This window comes from Vespula pensylvanica, chromosome 2 (assembly GCF_014466175.1).
Source record: "Vespula pensylvanica isolate Volc-1 chromosome 2, ASM1446617v1, whole genome shotgun sequence".
Lineage (NCBI taxonomy): Eukaryota > Metazoa > Arthropoda > Insecta > Hymenoptera > Vespidae > Vespula > Vespula pensylvanica.
Window position 1 is genome coordinate 4,290,833 of NC_057686.1, and position 13,465 is coordinate 4,304,297.

The window sequence follows — 13,465 nt, forward strand, 5'->3', positions numbered from 1 at the left end:
GGTTATCATGGTACAAGTAACCGATTCAATAAAAGGAGGATCATAAATTACTATTGGATCCTCTGTACTATGGGAGTATATAAATTACTATGGGAGTCCTTTGTTTTGTTCATTGTAGTATCGATAAGAGTATTACTATAAAAACTTAGGAGTGATTTCTTATATGATATAAAATGGTAAATTGAAATAATTATACTTCTTGTTAGTTATAAATGCTGTAGTAGCTATAAATGTTAACTCCAATATAACTTTTTGCCTAAGAAATAATCTTTCATTGATTTTCATTTGATAACGAAGTTATGTGTGCCTTTCATCGAAAAAACGAAGACGAGGATAATATTAAGTAAAATGGAAGAGTCAGTTAAGTAGAAAATTGCTAGTAGTTTTCTTTGAAGCTAGCAATTTAATAATATGTGTTATAAAAATATTCGAATATAATAAGAATAGAAACTTGTAGTTAAAGTTAATGCTGCTATAAAATTCCAGTAAGTAGTCCCTTGAAAATGAAGAAGGAAACTTTAACATTTATTTTAAAAGTGAAAAATTATATTTTCGAAACGGGTCGGTCATGTTCAATTGCTCTCCCCTTATATCACTTACGACAAGTAATATGATTTACGTTGGATAATACATCTGATCGTATCCCTTGTCCAATGTAATCCTAACAAGTATTTTTGCTACTTCCCGGACCACCATCTGATTTTTTTTACGCTGTAAAAGTTGCACTTAAAAAAAAAAGGGAGAAAAGAAGAAACAGAGAAGTACAAGAAAAGATAACATCTGCGTATTGAATAATTTCTTATTTATTTCTATATGATAAGAAAGTAATACTTATAAGTGGGTTTCATCGAACGACCGCATCAAGGAAAAACATAGTTCTCTCTCATTTGAACGCGTATATAGGGCAAAACAATATTCAATAACTTCTTAATAAGATATAATGCAAGCAAAACGTTGTGAACCGTTGTAAGTGTCACATCAAAATTTAACGAAAAATATCCTGCGTTCGTGTTTTTTTTTATTAATATCAAATTATCATTCATTCTTTTCTTCTAATACTAAATTTTTATGTCATTGTGTTTGAAATAATTAATATTTTCGAAATAAATAAGAAATAAACGGAGAAGATAAATGAAACAGTTTTCTCTCCATTTTTGGAAATGTCTCTATCCGCTGAATTTCGACATAAAATCAAGCCATTGATAATAATGAATTCAATTTTTAATACTGGTCTGATGGAATATTTCGTCGATATTAAAATTAACACAATTGGTATTGTTTATGCTTGCTTCTCTATCTTTTTCTACGCTTTGATCGGCAATGTATTTACGTTTTTTTCGAAATGTAATGCAGAATCGTCTCTTATAAAAATAACGTATCGGTTATACTTTTATAACATCTATTTGTATCAGATTGGCAGCATTATTTTTGGAGTTTTCAGACGAAAAGTAAAGTTCTTCGTTCTTCTAATTTATTCAATTCATCACAAAGTTTATCTTATGACATTTTTTGTCATTATTGCAGAAGACGCGACGTTTCACATTGCAAATAGAAACCTGTATTCGAACTATGGATCAATTAAATATACCGATGAATTTACCTAAATACTTTCGGCAGCAGTATTATTATTCTGTGTTATATATAGTTTTCGTTGTAATATCTATGATAGTGATTGATTATAAATGGTTTATATCATTTGGGTCTAGTTACTGGAAAATATTAATTTTCTTTTATGTCATACGTTATCCCTTTATCGTATTATTAGTAGTCGACATTACTTTCGTATTCTGGATGAGGCAAGTAAATCATTTGATCTATCACAAACAAATTCAATATTTATATCAAATTTTACCAAACCATAAACTTATAATAGATATATACAGATAAAATTTAGTCAATTGAATGAAGTACTGAAAGGTATGCTCACAACTACTATCCATTCTCCGCAACATAAAAGAATCCTTCGTATGAGGAACGGGAAGAATAATTCTCCGTCATCTGATGTTCATCGAACGGATAAATCGAACAAAGACGTAATCAAGATAAAAAAAGTCAAGTAATTATTATAGAGTGCAATTCTATAAAATGATTATTTAAAATTTTTATATTTTTTATTTTTTGTCGAAGGGAAATACATCTGGAATTAATCAAGTGTGCTAGGAATATAAACGATGCTTATGGCTTACATATTTTATTTTCTATATCAACAGCTTTAATTTTAATCACTATTGTATCTTACAATTTATACTATTTCTTAATAATTACGGACTACCGTGAACAGCTATATCGTACTTTTACTTTTATACATTGGATTTTTTACTTTGCGATCAAGATCATTATAATATGTCATGTATGTGCAGGAACTATGAACCAGGTATATTCCTTATAAGTGTTTATTATATTTTTTTTCTCAAATTTCAAGCAAAGGCTGAATTAAATAAATATTGATGTTATATCTTATTTCTTTACATGCGACGGATACTGGAGACATCCTTTGTGAATTGTATGAACCATCAACTAGCAATGAATTTCGTGCTGAGGTAATTATCGATAAAAATAAATTTACTACAAAATTAATATCAATATTTTATGATGCTTTTAGATTCGTGATTTTACTGTACAATTTATTCAAAACCCACTGACGCTTACGTGCTGTGGCATTTTTGATCTAGACTATACGTTATTGCGTAGCGTACGTTCAAAGCATAATTTTTGCATCGATTTTTATATTTATATTAAAATTATAGAGAGCTAATGTTTATTATTTTCAGGTGATCGGTACTATCATAACTTACCTTGTTATTCTAATTCAAGTTGGGAATATACCACAATAAGTGTTGATTGAAAATTCAATGTTATTGATTAATAATTATGCAGAAAATCAAAATCATTGTTGGATGCAGATTCGTTTAAATTTATATACGATGTAAGAAATTCTTAGTAATCTTTATCGAATTAAGTATTTATATTAATCCGTTTATATTTCTTTTGCAACACGTGTACTGTTTTATAGCACTTGTATTTAAAAAGTGTGAATATAAGTTTCAAAGTGATTTTTTATTATTCCATTTTGGACGAGACAACTGAAGAGATAAGTTTTTCGATAAATGCAATTATAATTATACGTACAATAAATTATTTTTTAGACAGAACAAAAGTTAATGAATTTATTCATAGTAAAATAGGGGAATACAATATAATACGAGGTCCTTTAATTTTTGATTTAATTATCGATAATTTTTTGTAATTGATAATTTAGCAAAGAATAGATCATTTTTTCGAAGTTATTTCGATGTTCACTTTGCAAATTGCATATTTTCAGTTCATTATATTCCACTTTTGATCTATATTCATTCAATCTAAGTACATATATTGAATTAGTAAATAAATAAAAATAAATTTTATCATAAATGAAAACAATTCGATTCTTTTCAATGTGTTGGAGCGATGACATTTTTGAGTTCTATAATAGAAATATTGGAGCTGTTGTTAATAAAATGAATAATAAATTAATATTACATAAATATTAATCACGTAAATTAGAAAAGAATAGTCGTATTATTGATTTTCATAGAGGGAAACTCAAAATACAGACCAAATCTAGTAAAATGATTAATTTCTTGATAATCTCTAAATTTCTATCTTGCAATACTACTTTAATAAGTATTTTTATTTTATGTTAGTAATATAACAAGAAAAATAATGAAAAAGAATATTGAAATTTCTACAATTGGATTACAGCTAGATATTTATTTTTTTACTTTTCCACCCTCTTCGATATTGCTATGAATAACTTAAGATAATGATAGATATCAACAAGATGGATAGCGTTATTGATTCGGTGAGCTTTACAGTGGCACCGGAGGAACTGAAACGCATTACTACAATACCCTTCAAAGACATCTCACCGGATTCCACTTGTGTCTCACAAAATAAAAGAAGAAAACAGAGGGAAAAAGTATTAAAAACTTGAATCTTCGGAAATTAATTTATTTATTATATAGACAAATTTGATTTTTGAGAGAAAGATTTGATTGTCGACGATTAAAAAAGACAGAAATACTTATGAGAAATTTAATTCAGAGGTTTAGAAAAAAAGATGTTCGAAAAATCTTTAGAACCGATAAAATATCATCGAAAAGTATGAAAGATGTTTTACGGCCGATTTATATTCTAAGCAATATTTTCGGATTGCGTGTCTTCGAATTTCAAGGCCATTCAAAACCTATAATTAGTTTCCTTTATATGACGGTACTTTGCTGCTTACACTATGCTGGAACTTTTTATCGCGGACAATGGAATCATGACACTAGGATGTATAAATTAGACGGATCTATATCTTTTATTATAGCTATCATATATCATATAGTGATATTTATAATACTTATAATGGGATTATATCGAAGCGAGGTGAGTCCTAGAACTGTACGATATATTATGTATAATATACTAATATTAATGATTTTTTTTATAAAATTATTCAATGATTTTCTTGAAACTAACAATATGCAGGAATCTAAATTATGTGTTAAAAAGATAAACGAGATTGATAAAACGCTTCAAGCATTAGGCTCACCGACATCTTTCAGCAGTATTTACAAAAGAACTATAATGGACATAACGATCGTTATCGTTTATTTGTTCGTTTTTTTCACAATAATTATTTTAGAGCAGATTTTAACAAATCAACCGCTTTATAAATCATCCATTGTATATTTCTCAATATTTCTACATATGTATGGTTTCATGATCGAATTTTTATTGGTGATCGAATTCTATACAATTATAAGGTGAGTAATGGTTTTGATTATTAATCCGTTTTTATTGCAAAATTGAATATATTTCAAAAACTAGGTGTATCAAATGGGAATTTCAACAAGCAAACAAATTGCTTGAAGACAACAGCGTTCAATCTTCTGTTACTAAGGAATTAATTGAGCAGAGAAAATTTCATGGTTCTTTGTCTACTGAATCTCTCTTTGTTTGTTCAAACCAATTACTTAATCCATCGTCATTATGACAAACACAGTCACGATTGAAAACTGTTAGTCACAAAATAAATAGAACTAAAACGTTGTTACGAACAATTAGGTGAGTTTTGCGATTATTTATAATATATTTGAAATTATTTATAATATTTATAATATAAATAATTTATAATACACGTGATTATTATTTATAAAAATCATTTATAATGTATGTGAAAATTTGATCTTCTTAGACAGGTTCATCTGGAATTATACAGAGTGTCGAAAAGGTTTAGTAATATGTATGGCATACAGATATCTCTAGAAATAGGAATGTGTGTTATGCTTGAAACCTACGTGTTATATAGATTTTATGCAAAGTATCGTGAAAAAACATATGACATACACGAACTGACTTTGGAATTCATTCACGCAATTTTCTTATGTTTACAATATTCGATAAAGATCTTTATCATTAATTACATCTGTGATAAAACAAGGAAAGAGGTATGGAAGAACATTGATTCGTCATTCTATTTGATATAACGATATCACGATTTTTCTAGGCTGAACGTACCAACGAAATTATTTACACATTTAATGGAAAAAATGTGGATTGTGAGACACAAAAAGAGGTCGATATTTTCACAGAATAATTTAAAATTTATATGAATTAATATTTTTTTCTATATAGGTGGAAATATTTTCTTTACAAATGATGCAATGTCGTAACGCATATTCCGCTTACGGTTTATATAATTTTAATTGCAAACACATTTGTTCGGTTAGTATAATTATTCATGTACGTACAGTCACACTGTGAAAAAAGAAAAGAATAATGAAAAATCTAATAACTTTTGTATTCTTCAGTGTATCGGTGTAATAACGACATATATGGTTATCATGATCCAAGTAACCGATTCAATAAAAAAGGATGATAAATCACTGCAGTAGTCTTCACTATATAACTTCGCTCGATTAATTGTACAAATGATACAAGTGTAATTATAATAATTTACGAATCAATACCTATATGAAATAAAATGAAAAAAAAAAATATTTTGATATTTTTAGTATCTTTAATAACGATAAAATATAACGTCAATATAAAAGTTTTGCTTAAATAAATAATTTCTTATTGATTTTTACTTGATAACGAGATAATGCGTATGTATATTGATTAATGTTTTCCATCGAGAAACAAGGACGAAGAAGATATTTATCGCGATGAAAAAGGTTGGATGAGTAGAAAAGTAACGGTTTGTATCCCAAGCTAATAACATAATTCATAATAATATTTATTACGCAGAAACTAGAGTATAACAAGGGTATAAAAACTGGCAGAAAGAATTAGTATCATTCGAAAACTTCTACAAAGTGTCGTGACATATTCTAAAAAAAAGGAATTTCAAAATTTTTCTTGCAACTGAAAAAAGATATTTCCAATAAGAAAATTAAAAAACTCAAAATGTTCCAATCAAAAAAATTTCAACAATCTGTTATGCTATTGATTATCGCGAATTCGATTGTTTGTACTGGCTTATTAGAATATTTCGTTAATCGAACGATTCGTACGATTGGTTTAATTTATATTATTTGTTGTTCAGTTTATTATAGTATCTTATTCTATATATTTAAGGATGTATTAGATATTTTTAAGGGTGTTTATGGGACAGATGTGGTAGGAAAAATGTCCACAATTTCATTTTTTAGTAACGCCTTTTTCTACATCATAACAGTTTTCGATTGTTTAAAGAGAAGAAAGGTAAAATGTTTCCGCTTAATCGATAATTTTTTTCTTTAAATGTATTATTAAGTGATATATTATGTACAAGAAATATTCGAATAAATCGATAAATTGATTCGTTTTTCTAGCGATTGAAATTGTTCATAGAGCATTTGGAAATTTGTACACGAAAAATTGATGAACTAAATATATCGAGAACTCATTCTTCTTCTTTCCGATATCAGTGTTTCGCAGGCGTATTTTTAATTTTTCTTATATTCAACTTAATCGCTTGCGATATTTATTGGTTCTCCCATATCAGATTATCGATTGACTACAGTTTGATGTTCCAGTTCTGTTACTTCGATAGCTATCCTCTTATAGTAACATTAGTGATCGACTTTACTTTTGTCTTTTGGATTAGGCAAGTAATTCCCTTTATTTATTACGAAATAAATTAACATTTACGAAATCATAATGAGTGATCTTCAGCAGATATATAAAGATTAAATTTGCTCAATTGAATGCTATACTTCAAAGTATGCTGACAACAACTATCGATTCTCCACAACATAAGAGAGTGCTTCGAATGAAGGATAACTGGGAAAATGATTCTTCGTTATCTACTATTTATCGAATGTACAAAACGAATGAAAACCTTGTGAAATTAAAAAGAATCAAGTAAGTCATAGACAATAAATCCGAAACGGTTTTATTAGCAATAAAGTGTTCATTAGCAATAAAACCGTTGTTCTAAATTAAAGACAAATCCATTTGGAATTGATGAAATGTGCCAGAATCATAATGAAGGCTTATGGAGTACCAATTATTATGTCTATGACTATATCTATTACATTTACAATTATGCTTTTATACTGTCTATTCACTATTTTATTCATAAATGAATATCAAAATTGGAGAAAAGAATCTTTTCCTTTATATTATTTGATTGGTTTTTATGTCATCAAGATATTTATAATGAATAATATTTGCGAGACAACAATGGAGGAAGTATGATTTTTTAAATAATTTTTATTCTTTTCTTTTTTTGAACCACATATACAATATTTATAAAAATTACAATCTTTAATGATTGCGAAAGATGATAATAGAAGTAGATATTAACTTTTGTTATTTTTCTATATGCCGCGAATATTGAAGATATTCTTTGCGAATTGTACGAACCTTCGACCAGCAAGGAATTTCGTGATGAGGTGAAAAACAATGCGTGTCACTGTATAATATCGAATTACATATTAAACGTATCATTTTTTATTTCAGATATGTAATTTTATTTTTCAACTAACTCAAAATCGTTTAACGTTTACCGCTTGTGGTTTCTACGATCTAAATCATACATTTATATATAGTGTAAGTTGAAATGCAATTTTTGGATATCTTTTATCTTTCATTTTATAAGAATTTAATATTTCCGTACATGTTTCAGGTGATAGGTTGGATTACTACCTATCTCGTTATTTTTATTCAAGTTGGAGATAAACCTAAACTATTCAAAAATGTAAACAATAATTCAACGTTGTGATGTCTTAGGAAAATTTTGGAAAATGTCGAATCTTCAAAATTAGAGATTTCTAATTCAAGATTTATATGTCTTGATAAGATTTATATTTCCATTTTCATATTAGAAGGAAGTAAATTATTTTAGTTGTATAATTGTGATTTTGTGACTCTCATTGGAGCATAGCTCCTCTATTTTTTCTTTAGAATTTGAATTGCGAAAATAATTCGTCTTTTTAATATAGTAACGGATTATATTAGTAGTATACCTAATAGGATTATGTACGAAAAATAAACTTAAAATAGCTAATCATTTATATTATGCTTATTCGTAGTTTAATTTCATAACAATATAAATTAATGTCAGTAAAACATTCTGTTAAAAAAATAATTTCTTATTGATTTGCCTTTCAAAACCAAGTAATGTGTATAAATGCATTTCATTGAAATAACGAGCGCAAAAAAAAATATTTTACATGATGGAAGATGACTAGGAAAATGGCAGTTTTTATTCCTAATTGACAATGGAAGTTAAAATAATATCCATTATGAAAACACTCAAGTGTAATAAAAACTGAAAGACTTATAGTAAGAATTAGTATCATGTGGAAAGTCCAGCAAGTAGTCTCTTACAAATTACAATTAGAAAGGAAACTAAAAAATTATTCTTGGAATTGAAAAGCTGTGTTCAAAAAAAAAAAAATTAAAAACTTAAAAAATGTTCCAATCGAAAGATTTTCAACGTACCATTACGCCCTTGATTATCGCTAATTCTATCGTTTGCACTGGCCTATTAGAATATTTTGTTGATCGACCGATTCGGACAATTGGTTTTTTTTATGCCATTTCTTGTTCAATTTACTATAGTATTTTATTTTATACGTTTAAGGAAATGTTGGATGTTTCTGTGCGTGTTAAAACGACGAAAGTGGGAAGAATAGTCACCAAATTTCGGTTTATTAATAACGCCTTTGTTTATATCATAGCAATTTTTGTTGGTCTTTCGAAAAGAAAGGTAAATATTTTTCGATTAGTTAACAAATATTCCCTTTAAGTGGTTATTGTATTATTGAAACTGATATATTGAATGATAATAATTCAATAAAAAGTTTTATTTTTACAGCGGATAAAATTATTTATAGAACAATTGGAAACTTGTACACGAGAAATTGATGAATTGAATATACCGAGGAATTACTCCTCTTTCTTTCGATATCAATGTATCATAGGACTATTTATTATTTTTATGATATCAGGCTTAATTATTGATAATCTGTATTGGTACGCCAATATCAATTTACCGTTCAACTATATTTTAACGATACAGTACTATTATTTTGACAATTATCCTTATATCGTAACAATGGTCATCGACTTTACTTTTGTCTTTTGGATTAGGTAAATCAATTCTTTTATTTATTATAAAGACGTCATTATTTACTAAATCCTAATAAGTGATTTTAAGTAGATATATAAAGATCAAATTTGGTCAATTGAATGCTGTACTTCAAAATATGCTGACAACGACTATCGATTTTCCACAACATAAGAGAGTGCTTCGAATGAAAGATAACTGGGAAGATGATTCTTTGTTATCTACTATTTATCATATGTACAAAGGAAATGAAAACCTTGTGAAATTAAAAAGAATCAAGTAAGTCAGTAATAATTGATCCGAATCGAATTATTATTTTTCTTCGATAAAGAATTTGCTTTTATCTTTTTGATTGAAGGAGAATCCATTTGGAATTGATGAAGTGTGCCAGAATTACAAACGAAGCTTATGAAATAAGAATTGTTACATCAATATCTTCATGCGTCGTATTTATTATTACATTTTTATACAGTCTATATTCTATTTCAATTTCAAACAACTACGATAATTGGATGAATGAGTTCTGTTCGCATTTCTATTGGATTTTTTATTTTGCCATCAAGATTTTTGCAATAAACAACATATGCGAGACAACAATGGCGGAAGTATGATTCTTTTTAACAATTTTTTTTTTAGAACCATATATATGATATTTATGAAAGTTACAATCTTTAACGGTTACAAAAGATATTAGTAGAAGTAGATATTGATTTTCTTTATTTTTCTATATGCTGCGAACACTGGAGACATTCTTTGCGAATTATACGAACCTTCGACCAGCGAGAAATTTCGTAACGAGGTAAGAAATAACGCGTTTCACTGTGTAATATCGAGTTACATATTAAATATATTATTTTTTATTTCAGATTCGTGATTTTACGTTTCAACTAATCCAAAATCGTTTGACATTTACCGCTTATGGATTTTACGATCTGGATCATACATTTATATGCAGTGTAAGTTAAAAATGTTATCTTTGAGGTATTTTTTATCTTTCATTTTATTAGAATTTAATATTTCATGCATGCTTTAGGCGATCGGCTCGATTACTACCTATCTCGTTATTCTTATTCAATTAGATGAACCTAAAATATTCTTTAACGATACGAATTATAATTCAACATCAAGAATATAACGAATGAATTAAAACGTTTCTTCGAGAAATGTATCACACGTAATGGACAATTCTTTATATAGTACAATATTTCGTTTTACATCACGCTTTTTCATTTTTTCTGCGCTAATAAAAAAAAAAAAATGGAATAAAAAAAATAAAGAGTCGATCAGGAAAACATAACATTTGCGAGTTGGACAGTTTTTTATTAATTTCTATATGGTAATGTGTTAATAGTTATGAGTAAGGTTCATCGATCGATTATATAAAAGAAAAGGAAAGTTTCCACGTCTCTGAAGGTAGGTCAGAATATTCGATGAAGGCTTAATAAAATATAATGCAAACAAGGAGTTTTGCTCAGTCGTAGTGTCATTTCCAAACTCCACAAAGAATATTCTACAATACTTTCTTTCCTACTAACGTTGAATATCAAGTTCTTCGATCAGTGTATTTGAAATAATTAAGTTCTTCGAGAGAATAGGAACAAAATAAATAAAGTTATTTTCTTGAAGTATATCTTAAAAATGTCTTCATCGGTGGAATTTCGGCGTAGCATCAAACCGTTGATAATAATGAATTCGATTTTTACTACTGGTCTAGTGGAATATTTTGTCGATAATAAGATTAGCAAGATTGGTGCAGTTTATATTTTTTTCTCTATCGTTTTTTATTTCTCGCTAATCTATTTATTATCGTTTCCTACTACGATATTTAAACGAAGACAACCGTTTATTGCACTAATAATGTATCAAACATATATTCACATTGATTACTTAATTCACCTTCTCACCATTATCTTTGGGGTTCTTAGACGAAAGGTAAATTTGGTTGTCCGAATTTATTCAATTCATTGAAATTTTTACATTACGACATCCTTCGTTATCTTTCATAGAAAGTAAGACGTTTCACGTTACAATTGGAAACATGTATTCGAACTATGGATCAACTGAATATACCGATGAATTTATCTAAATGTTTTTGGCAACGGTATTATCCTATCTTATTTTTTATTTTCACCGTAATATCTCTAATAGCCGTTGATTATCGATGGTTAACATTATTGGAGTCTAGTTACCCGAAAACATTTATTTTCTTTTACCTCGAACGTTATCCCTTTGTCGAATTATTAATAGTCGACATTACTTTCGTATTTTGGATGAGGTAAGTAAATCATTTGATTTATTGCAAAAAATACTCAGTATTTATCAATTTTTAGTGCACCTTAAACTTAAAATAGGTATATAAAGATAAAATTTAGTCAATTGAACGAACTACTGAAATGTATGCTTACAACTACAATTCATTCCCCGCAACATAAAAGAGTCCTTTGTATGAGAAACGGGAGGAGTGATTCTCCATTATCTGGCATTCATCAAACGGATAAATTGAACGAAGGCATAATTAAGATAAAAAAAGCCAAGTAATTATTATTAAGTGCAATTTTATAAAATGATTATTTTATTTTTTTATGTTTTTCATTTTTTATTCAAGGGAAGTACATTTGGAATTAATCAAGTGTGCTAGGAATATAAACGATGCTTATGGCTTACATATACTACTCTCTATAACAACAGCCTTCATTTTAATCATTACAGTAGCTTACGATGCTTACTGTTATACATTAATTAAATATTACTATATGGGATTTTTTCAATATTGTATTAATTTATATTGGATTTTTTACCTTGGTTTCAAAATTATCTTTATAAGTCATGTATGTGCAGGAACTGTAACAGAGGTATGTTCTTTTAACATTTATCATTTTTTTCTTTTGTTATATATTTTTTTCTCATATTTCAACGAAATATTGAACGAAATAAATACTAATGTTGTATCATATTTTTTACATGTGACGAATGCTGGAGATATCCTTTGTGAATTGTACGAACCGTCAACCAGCAAAGAATTTCGTGCCGAGGTAGTAATTGATAAAAGAAAATTTATGAGAAATTGATCTCAATTTTTTATCATATTTCTAGATTCGTCACTTCATTCTACAACTTATTCAAAATCCACTATCATTTACAACTTGTGGTTTGTTTTACCTCGACTATACACTGATACGTAATGTACGTTCAAAATATAATTTTTACTATTGATTATTAGAGTTATATTAACATTACAGATTAATGTTTATTATTTTTAGGTGATCGGTACTGTTATTACTTACCTCGTTATTCTCATTCAAATTGGAAACGTATCAATACAAACTTTCGTTAAAAATTCAACTTTCACAGCTAATGATTTGTGAAAATTTTAAGATCATTTTTAGATGTTAATTCATTTGGAACTATAGAAACCATCAAAAAATTTTAGTAATATTCACAGCATTCATTAAATATTTGTATTGATTTGTTTATATTTTCTTATAACAAACCTATAGCACATATATTTTTTTTTAACGTATGAATACACTAAAGAAATATTATTTATGATTTGATTTAGTTTTTTATTTCTTCTTCAGTACTATTTTCAAAATGATTTTTATAAATTATATATGTGACAAGGCAACTCAAAAAGTAAATTTATCGATAAATAAAATAATTACAGATTCATTTTTTACATGAAGGAAATCAATTGAACTATTTTACTACTACTTTTATGCTGAAAATATGTATTATAAAATATAACATATTCGTTTTATGTTTTTCATTTTATTATTGATAATTTTTCAAATTGACTATTTATTAAAGTTGAACGCAATTTTCTTTCGCAGGTAAATGTACACTTTGAAAATGGGATTTTATTAATTAACATATCGTTTA

General features: G+C 27.4%; 1 protein-coding gene across 1 annotated transcript; it reads left to right on the plus strand.

Annotated features, from left to right (window-relative positions):
- The first annotated feature begins 9,539 nt into the window (after positions 1 to 9,539).
- Positions 9,540 to 12,951, plus strand: LOC122627279. The gene is made up of 6 exons (XM_043808324.1): positions 9,540 to 9,609; positions 9,680 to 9,865; positions 12,192 to 12,313; positions 12,542 to 12,618; positions 12,680 to 12,769; positions 12,847 to 12,951. The coding sequence occupies exons 1-6, from the start codon at positions 9,575 to 9,577 to the stop codon at positions 12,949 to 12,951; spliced, it is 615 nt and encodes a 204-aa protein (XP_043664259.1). The 5' UTR covers positions 9,540 to 9,574.
- Positions 12,952 to 13,465: the final 514 nt, after the last annotated feature.

What these genes read in the sequence shown, in the direction of transcription:
- LOC122627279 (XM_043808324.1), top strand. Translation starts at nt 9,575, where the DNA reads ATGGTCATCGACTTTACTTTTGTCTTTTGGATTAG. An exon ending in GTGAAATTAAAAAGAATCAA is followed by an intron (nt 9,866 to 12,191) that starts GTAAGTCAGTAA and finishes TTTTTATTCAAG; the next exon opens with GGAAGTACATTTGGAATTAA. An exon ending in ACTATACACTGATACGTAAT is followed by an intron (nt 12,770 to 12,846) that starts GTACGTTCAAAA and finishes TATTATTTTTAG; the next exon opens with GTGATCGGTACTGTTATTAC.